Source organism: Caloenas nicobarica, chromosome Z, assembly GCF_036013445.1.
Source record: "Caloenas nicobarica isolate bCalNic1 chromosome Z, bCalNic1.hap1, whole genome shotgun sequence".
Lineage (NCBI taxonomy): Eukaryota > Metazoa > Chordata > Aves > Columbiformes > Columbidae > Caloenas > Caloenas nicobarica.
Window position 1 is genome coordinate 42,965,446 of NC_088284.1, and position 18,349 is coordinate 42,983,794.

The 18,349-nt window shown below is 39.9% G+C and overlaps 1 protein-coding gene across 8 annotated transcripts in view; it reads right to left on the reverse strand.

Moving 5' to 3' along the window:
* PCGF3 (polycomb group ring finger 3) overlaps positions 1-18,349 on the reverse strand; it is a 99,866-nt gene that overhangs the window by 50,704 nt on the left and 30,813 nt on the right. For 7 of the 8 annotated variants that reach the window (XM_065655586.1, XM_065655583.1, XM_065655582.1 and 4 more), the window contains 2 exons: positions 8,206-8,323; positions 1,295-1,391 (listed from right to left, as the gene is read on the reverse strand). In XM_065655586.1, the coding sequence (XP_065511658.1) occupies positions 1,295-1,391; positions 8,206-8,314 (206 nt within the window). In that variant the 5' untranslated portion in view covers positions 8,315-8,323. Of the gene's footprint in view, positions 1-1,294; positions 1,392-8,205; positions 8,339-18,349 lie in introns of those variants that run through there. The other variant, XM_065655580.1, reaches the window with a different exon arrangement.

The following is an 18,349-nucleotide window of genomic DNA, read 5'->3' on the forward strand; positions in this document are numbered from 1 at the left end:
AAGGCCGTTTCAGTCTTGAAAGGGCAGTATTTTATAACTAGTTCAGGCAAAATACTTCCTTTGAAGTGTATTCAATAACGAACAACAAGTAGCAAATTCCTTTCTAGCTCAATTCTCAATTTGATGCTGTTTCCTGGCCTCTTTTAGCACAGAAAATAAGCTTCTGAACTAAGGCACTGGTGTATTCCTGTAGTTTTGCAGAAGACAAACATGCTGTCTTAAGTGTCGTTTATTCATGCTTGCCTATTGGCATCTACTTGTCCATTCAAAGTGTACACTCATATAGGGTATTATAATTGTATATACAATGCATTATCAGTGTACATTATTATTCTTCAAATGCAGAGATGGCATATCTAGTTCCAGGCTCCTGAATCAGGATCAGCTTGAGCAATGTAAGTGTGTATGGAACATCTGCAGTTTTCTGTAAAGTGAAATCAGACTCATTTTCTATAAGCATTGCTTCAGAAGTTGTTCTAGAACTGAGAAAGGCATTTGGAAACTGCCACAAATGAAAGCAAACTCTTCATAAAGGTAGGTGAAACACTTTTGTACTTGCACTTTGCTAGTCCAAACACACTGTCACAATGGATTTTCATCAGCAAGTTACTATAGTCCAGTAAAATGAAAGGAAAGCACTGAAGAAAATGAATGTCTCCTTTGGAAAAAATAAAAACCTTAGTAAAAAAAAAAAGAAACCAATGAACAATTCCACATGCATATTAGGTCAGAAAGTGAGAGCATTCTGTGTAGGGATCAAAACAGAACAAAGGACAAGATTATTCCATTCTAGAGATCAAAGCCACTGGTCTAATATTTTTGCTGCCATATTGTTACCTGTCCCTATGAACGAAACAGGCCTTTGAAAGATTAACTGAAAAATAAAGTTGATAATTATTTCTCTCATTACTCTGTCAGACACTGAAAAGCATCATTAAACTGAGACTAATTATTTTGAGGATTTTGTAAAAGTACAATTTCTATAAATGTTTCATTTATTTGACCTTTACAGCCCAAGCATACAAAATGAGGAATGACTAAATTCACACAGAAATTAAACAGTAAAGTGCATGCTTTGCTTGCTTTTAAGTGTGTAAGAAGCTAACAGATGTCAAGGAGTTGCAAATTCATAGCAAAGTTTGATCCCATATCTCCTCAATCACCTTCAACCTTCCTTTTAAATGTTTAACATACTGATAAGCAAGTAAGAAAATTTAGGAAAAAGCTGTGCTGTATTAAAAGAGGCTGAAACAGTCTAGGGTGAAGCTAGTTGCACTTTTACTGTCATACTTACCCAATATACTGTAGTGGGTGGCTCTGATGTATTACAATTCTACAGGTTGGACAGGTGTTGTTTTCCTCCAAATATTTCACTAGGCAGCTTCTACAGACTGATAACATGGACATTGATAATTAAAAAAATAAAAGCAGCATAATGAAAGAAAAAAAAGTTTTTATACAGTCACAGAAATGTGCCTTGCTGAAATTTACACGAAGCTCATCTTTACATCATGTAAACATGATGTCTGATCATGCAGAACACAGTTTCTAGCATATTTCATTAATGTTCTTGATACAGGGAAGTGATGCACTAGAATTAAGGCATCTGTACCTAGCCAAGTCTTCATAAAAAAGCATACAACGCACAGTCTCACTCCAGAATTTACTAGAACAGCCATTTCTAGCAGGTCACCGCCATGTTGCTTGCACCATTCAGTTTGCACTGATGATATTACAGGAACTGTGTGCCATTAAGATACTAAGCCTATTTGCTTTAACCGTGGCCACATACAGAATTAAAGTGCATGGTGGCAGTGAACCCAACACAAAAAAAATTATTCCAAAATTGGATACTTTTTAAAAGAACAGAAAACTTTCAAAAAGTGGATATCCAGGTGCTATTTTAATTCTAATTTTCAGAGAGTACACTACAGGTAAACTTCCACTGGTAAAAAAAATTACATGAGCACAGACCTTCAGTATTTGTAAAATGTCCTAGTAGAATTCACTAAAGCTGTCACTCATTATAAAGCTACATGCTTTTGGAACCGTTTCCACATGCATACATACAATCACCCATATTTCATTCAAAGTATACCATTTACAACTCCGCCCTACTCCCAGAAACAGTACTCATAATATACACTACTACATGATATCCTTACTCACTTGAAGCTACAACTCAAAAATGCAGGAAAAAAAAGGGGAGGGAAAATAGCTTTTTCTTAAAAAGCAGTTCATGTAGTCTTGAAATTCTGTAACTACAGTGCCATCTACCTCTGAGACAAGATAATAGTACAATTAAATAAACACACATTAATACCCCCAAAAATAAGCAGCAGCAAATAAGCATAATAAGTTTTCATTCTGCATTGTATTTATACACTTAAGATGACAGTACTCTTGCTTGTAGATGTTATGGTTAGACCAAACTTCGTAGCTTTGCACACTAAGCACAGATCTTGCACAGCAGCCTGCTCCAGTGGAATGCCAGAGCAATAGATCCATTTACAAAAGTTAAGCCAAAGCCTCGTCTTACCAAGTCAATGAAAGCAGAACTTGACAGTGGAAGCAGGGACGGGTATTCTGGGAAGAGTAACTACACGGACCCTGCTCAGTTGCAAAGGGATGGAGTCAGTAAGGCCAAGGTGCAGCTGGAGCTGAATATGGCAAGGGACACAAAGAATAACAAGAATGGCTTCTTTAGGTATGTCAGCCAGAAAAGGCAGGTCAAAGAGAACGTATCCCCTCAATGAGCAAGACTGGCAAACTGGTAACTATGGATGAGGAGAAGGCTGAGGTACTCAGCAACTTCTTTGCCCCAATCTTCACTGTCGAGCCCTCTTCCCACACGTCTCAAGTGGCTGGACCTCAAGGCAGAGACTAGGACAGCAAAGAGAAGATCAGGTTTGTGACCACCTGAGGAACCTGAACATACATAAGTCTGTGGGACCTGACGAGACACAAGTCCTAAGGGAATTGTCTGAGGTACTTGTAAAGCCACTGTCCATGATATTTGAAAAGTCATGGCAGTCAGAAGTAGTCCCTGGGAAGCCGAAAAAGGGAAACATTGCACCCATTTTTAAAAAGGGTAAAAAGGGAGGTTCCTTGGAACAGCCAGCCTGCCAGCCTCACCTCTGTGTCTGGGAAGATCATGGAACAGATACTTCTAGAAGCTATGCTAAGGCACATGGAGGACAGGGAGGTGATTTGTGACAGCTGGCACGGCTTCACCAAGAGCAAGTCCTGCCTGACCAACCAAGTGGCCTTCTACGATGGTCTTCTGTAAGGCCTCTGACATGGTCCCCCACAACATCCTTCTCTCAAAACTGGAGAGACAGGGATTTGTTGGGTGGACTGTTCGGTGTATAAGGAATTGGCTGGATGAGAGAGTAGGAAGCCAGAGAGTAGAGGTCAGCAGATCCATGTCCAGATAGACACCTGTGACAAGTAGTGTCCCCAGGGGTCTGTACTGGTATCAGTACTATTTCATATCTTCATCAATGATATAGACAGGGGGATTGAGTGCACCCTCAGCAAGTTTGTGGGTGCTGATTGGTGCAGTTGACACACCTGAAGGACAGGATGCCACCCAGAGGGCCCTGGACAAGCTCAAGATGTGGGCCCATGCAAACCTCATGAGGTTCAACAAGGAAAAGTGCAAAGTCCTGCACCTGGGTCGAGGCAATGCCCAGTATCAATACAGGCTGGGGCATGAAGGGATTTAGAGCAGCCTGCAGAGAAGGACTTGGGGGTAGTGGCAGATGAAAGATAGGACATGAACCAACAATGTGTGCTTGCACCCCAGAAGGCCAAGCACATCTTGGGCTGCATCAAAAGGAACATGGCCAGCAGGTTGAAAGAGGTGATTCTGCCTCTCTGCTCTGCTCTGGTGAGGCCTCACCTGCAGTACTGTGTCCATATCTGGTGCCCTCAGTACAGGAGAGATAAGGACCTGTTGGAGATGGCCCAGAGGAGGGCCACAGAAATGATCAGGTATCCCATCTCCCCTGCCGTTGCCTCTTTGCGTGCCTTTGTGGGTATGCATATGATCTTTATCATGTAACCTAACAGATTTCTCTTAAACATGTTCACAGAAGCATATTCCAAATAAATTGGAGAGAGGTGAGTTTGACGGATTGATTGTAAGGTGGACGGGAATTGGCTGGATGGCCACATCCAAACAGTTACAGTCAATGGCTCAATGTCCAAGTGGACACTAGGAATGAGTGGTGTCCCTCCAGTGTCTGTATTAGGACCAGTAATATTTGATACCACAATCAATGACATAGTAGGATTGAGTGCATTCTAAGCAAGTTTGTGGGTGACACCAAGATGAGTAGTGTAGTGGATACGGTTGAAGGAAGTGGTATTGCCCAGAGGGACCTGGACAAGCTCAAGATGTGGGCCCATGCAAACCTCATGAGGTTCAACAAGGAAAAGTGCAACGTCCCGCACCTGGGTTGGGGCAATGCCCAGTATCAATACAAGCTGGGGATGAAGGGATTGAGAGCAGTCCTGCAGAGAAGGACTTGGGGGCACTGGTGGATGAAAGATTGGACACGAGCCAACAATGTGTGCTTGCAACCCAGAAGGCAAATCATATCTTGGGCTGCATCAAAATAAGTGTGGCCAGCAGGTCGAGGGAGGTGATTCTGCCCCTCCGCTCTGCTCTGGTGAGCCCTCACCTGCAGTACTGTGTCCACCTCTGGAGCCCTCGGTATGGGAAAGACCTGTTGGAGAGGGTTCAGAGGAGGGCCATAAAAAAGATCAGAGGGATGGAACGCCTCTCCTATGAGGGCAAGCTGGGAGAGTTGGGGTTGTTCAGCCTGGAAAAGAGAAGGTTCCAGGGAGACCTTATTGCAGCCTTTCAACACACAAAAACAGGCTTATGAGAAAGATAGGGACACAGACTTTTTAGTACAGCCTGTAGTGACACAACATGGGGTAAAGGTTTTAAACTAAAAGAAGGAAGGTTCAGGCTAGATATAAGTAATAATTTTTTTTACAATGAGGGTGGCAAAACACTGGAACAGGTTGCCCAGAGAGGTGGTAGATGCCCCATTCCTGGAAGCATTTATGGCCAGCCTGGATGGGACTCTGAGCAACCTGATTAGTTGAAGATGTCCCCACTCCTTGCAGTGTAGTTGGTCTAGGTGACCTTTGAAGGTCCCTTTCAACCCAAACTATTCTATGATTTTCTGATACCTTCTAAAACAGGCTCTGATTTCACTACATCTTCCAGCTTGGACTAGGTATACATGAACTCCTCCTAAACTGAACTCTTCACAAGTTGGCTCAGGTTCCGGCAGGTTTACTAGTCTAAGCACAGCATCAAAACAAATGCAACAAGATAGTTTATGGATGGTGCTGCAGTGTTCTAGATTGTCGCTTTTTTTCACAAGGTCAAGCTGGGATTCACAAGCTCTCCTCAAACTGGAAGTCCTAGGAGTACAGTACAGCCAATATGGGAACCATTCTAAGGTCTGAAACAATAGTATTTCTAGAGTTTTTCCTGTACCTGGGATTTTCAAAGTCTCTGATCTCCATTTACCCATATATTTTGGCACTGTTTGTAGGCCTGAACTGAGCTGTATATTTTCTGGTTACTTCCACAGTACATTTAAACCTATCAGGGAACTGTTATTAGAAAGAGGCAAGGTTAATCATTACTCGCTTTTTTTTTCCCCAAACAGTTTTATTCCTCTTAACTTCTTAAATTTCTCTGTCTAGTTCAAGAAATACAGTTGGTCTTCCATTACCCTTATGAATCCACAAAACATAACATATGAGGCTTTCCCTTTCATAACATACAAGGACAGCTTTCATACATAAACACTAATGAAACTCAAATTAGAAATGTAAAAGTTTAACAAGACCTACATACATCTGCTATGCTGGAATTCTAATCAACAAACATGTGTAAACTAGGAAAGATCTAACAAAGAGTTACTACTAATGAAGTTTTTACCTACTGACTTATAGGACTGCTTGCCATCAAGAAACTAAAGATATAGCAGAGAAAGAAGTAGGAAAGGGAGCAAGAAGCTTGTTTTCCCCTGAATTCTGCTTTACAAAAGAAGTAGGCCCTGTCCCTTCAAAGGACTTGCCCTGGTCCTCCATATGACTCTCACCAAAGGACCAAAGAACTACCTTTACTACTGAAGTGAAGAGTCTCTGAATGTCTGAAGGACAAGAAATTGGAGAAAAATTTAAAAGATAAGAAAACTGTGCAGTTCTGAGTTGAAACAGAAAGAAAATTTCAAGGTGGTGTAATTCAGCACAGAATTCACTATCTCAACAGACAGGGAACTTTCAGGATAGATTTTACAAGGATGCTTTACCAGGAACATCGATTATTAGTATTAACATACACAACACAAAAGATGAAAACGTGTATAAAGATCTTAATAAAGAGAGGGCTCTGTCCCTCTTCTCAGAAAACTCTAATTCTACAGGATAAAAACTCAAGTAGTATTCTGAAAATACAAACTGCCAAAATAAGGACAGGGCAAACCATAAGGAAAAAAAAAAAAAAAGCAGCTAGCAAGGAGCATTCCCTGGCTTTTGAAGCAAGCACTGTAGCACTGTGGATTAATCTAAACATTTCCTCCATAAGCAAATGTAGGAAATGGTGTAGATGATGTGATGTCAGTTCAGTAGGTTTTGTGGGTTTGTTTGGTTGCTTGTTTGTTTGTTTGTTTTGTTGTGGGGTTTTGGGTTTGTTGGTTTGTTTTTTGAAGAACAATGAAAAATGACCCTCTAGCTCTATGTCAGACATGTTAACTTATATAATAATACTGGGTTTGTATATAATCTTGTTAATAGCAGCAGTAAAGGATTTGGGGCAACAAAAAACTCATTAAAGCTGATGAGCAGAACTTCTAAATGAAATACAATGGAAAACAATCTCTGACAAATCATGAGCATTGTATTTCCCCTTTGCAAGAAATTTCAGGTGAAGAATTAGTCTGCTGAAACTTCCATTTTGTGGGGATGAAGCCACTGTCACCAATTGAAGTTTAGGACTATGGGTCATTAAGCTATTGAAACAACGTACTAGCTTTATCAAAATAGGACCAAAATACTATAACAGAAGGCTTTTAAAACATGAGATGTTTGAAGCTGCATGACAAATACTATTTAATAGATTAATACAGGCATGTATAAACAAAACAAATTATATTCTAAACTCTGGACAGGCAAAACTGGACAAACGGAAGCTCCTGGGTGACAAGGACACGTCGGTAAATGGCAGGGATTCTGAAGACACAGCTAGAAAGTGTACATTTAGTAAAACCCTCTCATGCAAGGTGTAAAGCCATCAATGTGGCTGCTAGAAATGATATTTAATGTCACTAAGGTCTGGATATTTAATATCACTAATGTCTGCCCTGAAGATTAATTCCGCAGCTGACACCTACCTTGGCAAAGGAAACTGAGGATCAGGACAGATTCATGACAAAGAATAGTTTTGGAGTTATCACTTTGGACTACAAGGGTGCTTCTGCTCAGAAGGAACCTTTCTGGATCTGTAGTTGGAACTGTGCTAATATGCCAGGTTTCCATCAGAATATTGCAAAGCCTAACACTTCTATATCTCACAACATCAACAACAAAGATGCTGAGATGCACTTAGACCTTCGGTTTTCTTATAGCATAACGTTTTGCAAGATACTAGAGTATACTTACTGATGTGAAACTCGAAATTCACAAAGTAACTGAACAACAACAAACTACCTCGTCATGATATTTTGGAGCAAAAGCTTATTTCTAGGGTTCAATACAATATACATATTCTTTATCAATAAACTATGGCTGCTTTCTGCAGAGGAACAGGAGAGCAAGAGACATTTGGAAGGCTCCAGCTGGAGAACAAATGCTATGTCAACAGAAGAGAGAACTAGGCATTCCACATTCCTTTAGCAGGAAGACAGACTGCATTCTTGAAAGCATACACTACCACTAATTGTATATGTCTTCAAGTTTATTCAGTACAGCTTTAATGTTCTCCTCATTTGCTTTGTTAAAAAAGCAAATCATCTGTTAAAAAAAGCACTGCCTAGTAAGGCTCACGCTATTTTGGCTGACGCACAGGTTTTTAAATTTCAACTAAAAACCATTAAAACATGTTGCACATCAAATTAAAAAAAACCAAACAAAACCACACAACAATTTATTTATCTTAATTATACTTCTACTTACAAGTATGTAAGCATTCTGTTACAGTAGTAGCATCAATCAGGTATCCATTGCACAGACGACAGGTTATATGGGCATTAATGTCCCAAAGTTTAATCTTTCTTGTTAGCATCTTTGGTGTCTGCAGAAAAGACATATCATAAAGTAACATAGCTGTAGTGATCAGGTAAAAGTCATTTGGGAATAAGTGATTAACGAGAATTAACCTTAAAGATATCTTTATACTGCTTTATGCTCTCAAAAAATGTATAGGTGTGTGCATGCACACACACGATACCACTAACTTATAAAATATGTGAAATAAAGCAACGTAAACATGCTGTTAATAAGTTCCTTCATCAACAAAGGGACTTGGAATTAAGGTGAAACACTACTGTTCCAGCGATCTAAGTTATCACATTTGGTCTAGTGATGAGGAGATATTCACAAAAATTTGGAGAAAGAAAATCCTCAAAGCAATTTGAGAATTAAAAGCATTTCAATCATAACTAAGCCTGATTTGGCATAGTACGTTTAACCACACTTTTAAGTGTTTGCCTTGTGCTAGTATGGTTAAAACATAATTTTTATGCTGTGCCTCAATAATGGAGCTGAAAAGTACACCTTCTGAAATCTCACTTTATTTAAACTCAAGGTAATTAAGAACACATTACAAACTAAAATAGTCTCATTGGCAAAGAGGCAGTTTGTTGTACTATGAAATGTGAAATTGAAAATTTTCCTCGAGAGCAAGGGATGGCATAACCACCATCAAAGAGAAAGAAAAATCAGAAATTATAAATGAAACATGAAACAGTTTTTTTGCAGCAACCCCATTGCTTTTAGAGAAAACACCAGAAAATAGCCCACGCCTTAACAAACAAACTGTTACCTTTTATATACAGTTACATATTATTTTTCAAGATCTACTGAAAAGAAACTTCTACTGTTACACAAGTTGACAGCATTCAAGTTAATTAACAGAGCAGGTTAAATTGGCTTAGAACCTATTACATGTGGTTCCCACACTGCAGAAGTCACGAAATAACACTGATTTCCATTAAAGTAGCTTTACTGCCCGTGGCTCAAAAATACTAGCTTTCATCTAGCTTAGCTTGCAATACATTTCAGAATTTCAATGGTGACACGGGTTCACTGAATTTCACATAGAGATATCTTAAGAAGGTTCACAGAATCACAGAATGTTAGGGATTGGAAGGGACCTCAAAAGATCACCTAGTTCAATCCTCCCACTGGAGCAGGAACACCTAGATGAAGTTACACAGGAAGGCATCCAGGTGGGTTTTGAATGTCTCCAGAGAAGGAAACTCCACAACCTCCATGGGCAGCCTGTTCAAGGTTGTCTGATCATTAATTTAATTTGTCATATTCTTTTTCTATGTTTAACAAAGTAGTATTAAACCAAAAGAACTATCAAAAGGCAAATTCTCACACTAATTTGAACTATACCAGCACTTTCACATGGTCCCCCACAACATCCTTCTCTTGAAACTGGAGAGACATGGATTTTTTGGGTGGACTGTTCGGTGTATAAGGAATTGGCTGGATGAGAGAGTAGGAAGCCAGAGAGTAGAGGTCAGCAGATCCATGTCCAGATAAACACCTGTGACAAGTACTGTCCCCAGGGGTCTGTACTGGTATCAGTACTATTTCATATCTTCATCAGTGATATAGACAGGGGGATTGAGTGCACGCTCAGCAAGTTTGTGGGTGCTGATTGGTGCAGTTGACACACCTGAGGGACAGGATGCCACCCAGAGGGCCCTGGACAAGCTCAAGATGTGGGCCCATGCAAACCTCATGAGGTTCAACAAGGAAAAGTGCAAAGTCCTGCACCTGGGTCGAGGCAATGCCCAGTATCAATACAGGCCGGGGCATGAAGGGATTTAGAGCAGCCTTCTGGAGAAGGGCTTGGGGGTACTGGTGGATGAAACACTGGACAAGAGCCGACAATGTGTGCTTGCACCCCAGAAGGCCAAGCACATCTTGGGCTGCATCTTCAGGCTAGATATGAGTAATAATTTTTTTTTACAATGAGGGTGGTGAAACACTCAAACAGCTTGTCCAGAGAGGTAGTAGATACCCCTGGAAGGATTTATGGCTAGCTTGGATGGGGCTCTGAGCAACTTGATTAGTTGAAGATGTCCCTGCTCCTTGCAGTGCAGTTCTTAACACAAATCAAACTTATTTTATGGTATTTGACATTTCTTAATTAATGTAGTAACTAATCATTACGGAAGCATGAAAACACAACTTGGTTTTGCCGTACACAAGACAGGTGAGAATCTATGCTAGGAAACTCAACTACCTTTCTAAATTGTGTTTTATAGATTTATTTCAAACCAACTGAAAACCAGCCACATTTTAAACCCTTGGAAGTCAGTGTCTGATGTTTCCAGTTACAGAAGCTACTGCATGAACTAAGTACATTTCTATGGCACAGAGGAAGAGTTATTCAACATCATTGTTTAAGAAAAGTTCAGAAGATGGTCTAAAACCACCAGTTAAACAGAACGTCAGCACATTGGAAAACATAATTTATGACAGTCAAATGAGACATTAAGCTACAAGGATACTTAAAAAGGCAGTATCAATACAACTCTAGTTACGTGTCTAGGCAGGAATTCAGAAGGAGGTGTTCAGGATCACCAGACTGAATGCAAGCTCTAATAAGGCAGAAGACCTAAAGATAGTATGGTGAAAACTGAAGCAAATAAATAATTTATTTTCTGGAAAAGGCATGACAATTTTTCTTCACCATAGCAGAGACAAGCACTGCTCCTAAAAAAAAAAAAAAAAAAGAAGAAGTAAAAGTGCAACAAAGAACACTTCGGATGGGAGAGAGAACAATGAATGAACCATATAATGAACAAGGTAAAAATACTACAGAATGGTAATAAAGTCCATCGTGCCAGAAAAAGAGGACAGCAAAGATAATACTTCACTGACTGAATAGGAAACAAAATCATACAGTTTTTGGCAATGTAAAAATGTCCTCTCGAATATCCAGAGCAAGCCTGTCAAATCAACCTAATGAAAATTTTATATACCTTTCAAGAAGGACACAAATTCCCTCTCATTAGATGTTTAAAGACTAGAAACCAGGAACTATTGGAAGAAGCAACAGAATGGCAACAGCTGTTTTCCAGGGCATTAGACACCTCAGTTTCAAAACAAGACAAAACCTGGTAGACGACTTCCCCATAAGGCTTGGCCCACATTGCTACCTTGTAGCTGCTAAAACAAGAGAACAAACTCTTCTCTGCATTTGCAGAGGCACAGACATGATAGCATCAATACAGTTTGGATCTCCAATAAGCAATGCAACTTCTAAGGTTTGTACGCAAGCTATCAGTGTCAGACTCCACTTTAACCTCCATCTTGTGCAACTGAGACCTGTGCTCTAGTCTCAGGATAAAAAAGAAAATGGGAATGCCCCTCTTATTTTTCAAAGCAGTCAACCTGTAACAATTGGAGGCTTCACTAAAAATAAAAAAGAAAAAAACAAAATGGAAAAAAAAAAAAGGCCGGAGTGGTTAATATCTATTTAGAAAGGAAGGGAGGAGATAGCAACAAAATGGCATATTACCAAAATGTCAGTTCAATTAGAAAACATATTTAAAGACTCAGACTTTGAGGACAACTTGAATTGTTTCCAAAACAGAAAAAGAAAAAAAAAATACAGCAAAACTACTGACATATATAAAGAAGATATGAAAGTACTAAAGTTACACTCTCATATAAGAAATTAAATTCAATAATAACAGCAATAAATTAAAAATGTAAAGTAATTCCACATTCATCACCTGTCCTGTATAATTTCAGAGGAAAATAGTAAATATAATTGCAAATTTCACCATCACTTACTTCATCATTATTAATGTATTTTAAAAGGATACACAGTCATACTACAAAATATGAAACGAAGCTACCATTCACAATACTTAGGACAAAACTCTCCATGTAGGTAGATGGCTAATGTAGGATGTCTTCCATGTTCCTATCTGCAAGATGTTAACGAATATCAGGTCTGACACAGTACTAGTCTATTTGAACCACACATCTGCTTGAGAGGGACTTTCAACATTCCCATGCTCCTACAGCTTACTGCCAAATAGAAATTAAAAGTCACTTTCATCATACACGACAGCCAAGCTCTTATCACCTGTCCTGGTTTTAGCTGGAATAGAACTAATTTTCTGTGGCAGTGTACTTGACTGAACAAGGACATTGCAACAATCTCACAGACTATCCACTGAGCCTTGCTGATTAGGTCCTGGTCCAAGGACACGATGTAAACAGCAAAAGCTGCTTGAGTGAGCATAAAAGCAAGAACTGGAAAGAAGCAGTTAACTGCAAGAATGCAAACAGTTACCATATTTGGGGACGCGTGATGTAGTAATAAGAGCCAATAAGCAATGTAGCTATGTGTGTGAACAGCTCGTGGACAAACTGTATATCCAATCAAATAATAGCGTGTCACGTGTACAGAAATAAGACAGGTATAAATATAACTTTGTTAGAGCAATACAGTGGCTTCAACTATGATCATATTGGTATGTCGTTGAGTCCGTTATTCTGCTCCCGCAACTGGCGCCCAACATGGGGCCCTCATATCTTTTGCACTGTTTGGAAACGAACGAAAAGAGAAGAGTGACCGGAGGATCCCGACCGATAGATCAGCTGCCCCAGCTGAGACATCCATAAGAAACGGAAAAACATCTATAAGAGATGGAAAAGCGTCCACAAGAGACAGAAAAGCATCCAAAAGAGACAGAAAAGCTAGCCTTTGAATTCTTCCAAAGAGGAGAAGAGCACCCGTAAAAGAGGTGAAGATCTTACCCGAAAGAAGAGGTAAGCGGTCGGGGGAGGAGATGGGGCAGACAGCCTCCAAAGATGAAGAGGCGGTTCTAAAGTTCCTCCAACATATACTCTCTATGAGAGGTATAAAATATGACGAAACCTGTCTACAGCGGCTTCTATTATGGAGCAGAGATCAAGAGTTATTAATTGATGTAGGAACTGCCTTTAAGTTATGCACTTGGGAAGCTATCGGAGAGGCCCTATGGGATAGCATTAGCGATGGCTCGAAAGAAGTTAAAGGTTTTGCTACATTATGGAAGTTAATTAAGACCCCACTTCAAGAAATGAAAGCTAATTGTAAAGCTACGGTTCCTACTTTTGCTGCACTCTCTCTATGTCCTAGTGACAATGAGAGAAAGAGGAGACAGGGGCATGACTGCCCAAACTACTTTTGGCCTCGCTTTACCCGGCGTTGTCCCATCTGCAACCCCTGTTTCCATGCCCCCAACAACCGCGCTGAACCTAAGGAAGGCGGGGGAAGGCATTCCACCGGAAGTACGCCCGAAGCAGCTTTCTAGAGAGATGCCGCCATCTAGTGACCATTCGGAAGATAACCCTCCTATGGTCATTCACAACAGCGCATTAGGTAAGGAAGTGCCTGTACGAAAAACTGCAGGAATCAAGGTCCTGCACAAAGATCTAAATACAGGTCAAAGGACTGGACCTGCTGAGGTACAAATAACTGGCCGGAGAATAGAACCTTTAAGTATTTTAAAGTATAACACAGCAATCATAAGATATTTTCCTTGTTAGCCTGTTTTCTTTGGGGGTATCTGTTTAAGCATGTTGCCGTTCTAGTAGGTCTTTGTCTGTTGTGTGGTACAGTGAGTTTGCAGACTGTTAAATAATGAGAATCCATGGACTCAAAATGTACGTTTTGTGATAATACAGAAGATCATGAGTAATTTAGTTCTTTGCTGCGTGAATGTGATGATAAAATTTTGTGTGTAGTAGCCGTTACTTTTCTTTCTAGCATGCTAGCTTTATTCCAGCATTCAGACTTGTGCAACTCTATGATAGGCTGTGTCTCATCTCGGTGTACTAAATTTGGCTCTTTTGTATGCACACAAAGAATCCTGGTTTGGGGATAACAGTTGTAGCACGCCAGATGAGACACTAACAAAAGCCTTGCCCAGTCCAGCTTGCTAGAGCAGCGGGGGGTGGGTGCCAATTGGGCTCCAGCGCACACTGACCTGTTTTGTCAGGGAGACCCAGCGGCACCTCTACCTGGCTGAGCGGTAAGCAGTTCAAAGTTGCAATGCAAAAATCGAGATATTGTCTAGAACAAGTGTAACTGTGATCCATCTGCATATTTGAACTTGGTATTTGGTTTTCATATCTGAGCTCAGTATTTTAGTTCATATATATATATATTTGGTACCAAAAGAATTTTGTTAGAGGAGATAATTACAAAATGGGAACTGGTTCCACTACTAAAATATTACTTTGCTCCCCCTTAGAATGCGTCCTTACACATTAGAGTAACTTTTGGGGAAATATTCTGATAAAAGAGAACTTGAAATGATATTGTACTTGAATGTGGCTTAAATGTGGAATTCTGGGGTTTAATGCTGTATTGCAATTAATGTTGTTCTGCAGAACTCTGGAAAAAATGGGAGGAAGTACGGTACTGTGAGTTAATTTGCTCTTATTGTTATCTAATAATTTTGAGACCAGAAAAGAATTTAAATTGTTAAACTCTGATTGGCATTGTACAAAAAAACAACCAACCAACCAAACACCACCACCACCAAAACCAAAAAAAACCCCAACCTAAATGCAATCATGTGAACTTGGTATTGTATGAGGTTGTAGTTAGAAGTTGCTAGAATAGGAACTGACTTGGATCTAGGAAAATGGAATAATGGATTGATGTTTAATATGCTGGGTTTTGGCATCTGCAGATTGTAAAAGGTAAATGGAGCTAAGGAATGTAGCTATTGCTGAGCTAATTGGAATTGCATATAAAGTGTATCATGTTTGAAATGAAATGGGAAAACAAAAAAGCAAAATATCCCAGGCCTGTGCTGTACAGCTTGAACATAAATTTCAGGCCTGTGTCAAGCTGCATGATAAACTCAGCTGATTGTAACCCAGCAGTCCGGCAACTCCTCCTTAGCACCAGCAATTACACCACCTGCGTGGCCTTGGCTATGTCTAAACTGCAGCAAGAAGAAAAAAAAAAAAAAAACGGAAAAAATCTGGTTGCCCACTGCTAAGTGGAGAAAGGGGGGCTATATTCCCCGACTCTGTCTTTTTTTTCCTGGAGTGTTGTCATCCATTCTTGTTGTGGCACTGCGTTGCTTCTCAGCTCTGAATCAGGGCTTGTTGGTGCTGTTTCTTTTTGCTTCCGTCTTGTTTCTTAGATTCTGGCACATCTGGGGAAGGAGCTCATCATTTTGCCTCCTTGCTGAAGTCAGTCTTTTCACACTGCTCAGCTTTGGGGGATCGGAGTGCTGAGTGCTTCTCTGGGTCAGATTGGTACTAATTTGGGTGTGGAGTTGAGCCAGGCTGGTTTGATGTGGAGTTTGGACTGATTTGTTTTCTTGCTGGGCTGGAAATCTTGCCATCTCAGATAGGGGCGAGAGGGAGGTTTTATTCCTCCCCCGTGCCCTCCCCCCAGCAATGTTACTGTTTGAGAACTGTAATACTGCATGAAGGAGTCTGAGGGTGAAATTTAAAGGCATCGCCAGTGGATCCATAGTTCTAATGAAGCTGGGAAATTAAACCAAAAAAAAAAGATTTTTTTTATGGACTTATTCTGTGGTAACTAGTTGTAAGAGACTTCTTTGTAATTTCACCATGCTAGTTTTTGAGATCATGGGAAAGAAAGAAAGAAAGGCCATTTTTTGAAACCAATGGAATGCCAAATTTGGAAAAAAGTTTTAATAACTGAATTCTCGTATTTGCCAGAAAGTCCTATACCTCTCCTAGGTCAACATTTATTAAGTAAATTGTAAGCTCAAATAACGTTTTCTGAGAATTCTGTTTAGTTATATGTCCTACAAGAAGCTGCTTGGATGGTGCAGATCTGCTTGCTTCAAGTGAGAAATCTCCAAGGAAATTTCAAATGCTGTATTTCCACTAGTATTGGCAGCCAATGTTTCGGTAAAGCCAACACTACATTGATAGAACTGAAACAAGACTTCGATCTGGTAAGGGAAAACAATATCCAATAAATATGACAGCCAAAATGGAGTTAGAGACTTTGATGAATAACTTTATGACAACCTTACAGGCTAACTGCATTTGATTGGACTTGCAGATTTGTCTATTTATAGCTACAACATAGAAACAACCTGTGGCTATTGTGGGACAGTATGACGAGAATGCTAACAGACTGATATACTGATTGTTACTGTGATCAAGAAATGCAGGGAATGAATTTAAGTCTTAATAGGCCATGATCCTTTTGTCATATATGTACCATTTGTGAAATCTCATTTTGATTTTTTAAATTTGCAATCTATGTCCTTGCAAATTGCACTAGCTGATTTTCTTAACAGTATAGCTTTTGGCATGCCTAAATGTACATTGCTGCAGAACCTGCATGTCTTTCACATCAGGTCACAGACCACACTTGTATTTGGTCTGATCTCATACACTTGCAGAGTTTTTTCTTGATGGTTCAGGGAAGTCTCATAAAGCTGTAGTGGTCTGGCATGAAGATAGCAATTGGCATAATTCTGTAAAAATTATTGAAGATTCAACCCAATTAGTAGAACTTGGTGCAGCTTTACATTACTTAAAGCTTTTTAAGGAGGAACCTCTAAATTTGATTTGTGATTCTGAATACGTAGTCAAGGTCCAACGCACGCATCTGATTCTGAACATTTAAAAAAAAAAACAAACCACACAAACAAAAAGGGGGAAAAGTAGGGGAAACACCACAAAACTGATTGTCAAAAGCATTGTATGTGATGAACCACTTAGATATAAGTGGTGCAGCCCAAATTCCCCGTGATGAAACACTTTGCAAGTATGACCCAAAAACATGCTAAATCAGAAAGAACCTACATTAGTTATGGTCAAATCACTAGTTAATGGTCAATGGGAAGGGCCACATCAATTGATAACCTGGGGGAGAGGCTATGCTTGTGTCTTTACAGATCAAGGGCTGCAATGGTTGCTGGCACGAAATGTGAAACCTGTGTTATCTTCCTGACAATGATTGCTGGAGCTGCTGCGTTTTGAATGCCTGCACAGACAAAGACTAACATGTGGATTACTTTAGCCAACATGACTGTCCAGGACTCTATATGCCTAGCTATGGCATCTCCGGAAAACCCGTTCCACACATGCTTGGTTGGCATCCCCCTTGATGACTACAGCAGCATTGTTTAAAAATAGTGGTCGGTGCAGAGGCATTGCAATGAACTGTGATAATACCAACATGGCACTTTGGATTAATTGCCTCCTGGAAGCAGATATTGAACCACAGGAACTGGAATTTCTGGGATCTGTGCCCAGAGACGCTTGTATCCAGCTGGTTTGTGAACAGTGCCAGAACAATATACAAGAGCGAGTAGTCAGGTTTGTTCTGTCATGCTTGTAGTCTATATGTAATTTGATTCTGTAGGTACTGTGGAAAGTATGTAATACATTACAATGGTAGTCAACATGTTTATCTAAATCGTACATTTAGTCCTCTATGTATTAAGAGTAATAGGATAAATCAGTTAGGAACTGTGCAAAAGAGAGGATATTTTTGCTGTAGATCTCACAGATTAGTATTTATAGAATGAGCTTGAGAAATTTGTGCTATTTAGTGTAATTTTTGGCTTTATGCTTGGCTTAGAACAAACTCATCAGTTGCTGTCTGCTAGACAGTGACCGATGGGGGGTTAGATCAATTATTTAAGAGCTGGAGACTTACGGGATGGCTTCTTGGTTTAGAAAGCAAGGATTAATGATTTTGATTGTGATAGCTATAGTGTTTGTTATTCTACTTTGCATTTTTAAGTGTGTTTCCAATATGATAATGTCATTGAAAGAGTGTGGACAGTCCAAGAAGAGAAAGGGGGAATTGTGGCAGTGTACTTGACTGAACAAGGACATTGCAACAATCTCACAGACTATCCACTGAGCCTTGCTGGTTAGGTCCTGGTCCAAGGACACGATGTAAACAGCAAAAGCTGCTTGAGCAAGCATAAAAGCAAGAACTGGAAAGAAGCAGTTAACTGCAAGAATGCAAACAGTTACCATATTTGGGGATGTGTGATGTAGTAATAAGAGCCAATTAGCAATGCAGCTATGTTGTGTGAACAGCTCATGGACAGACTGT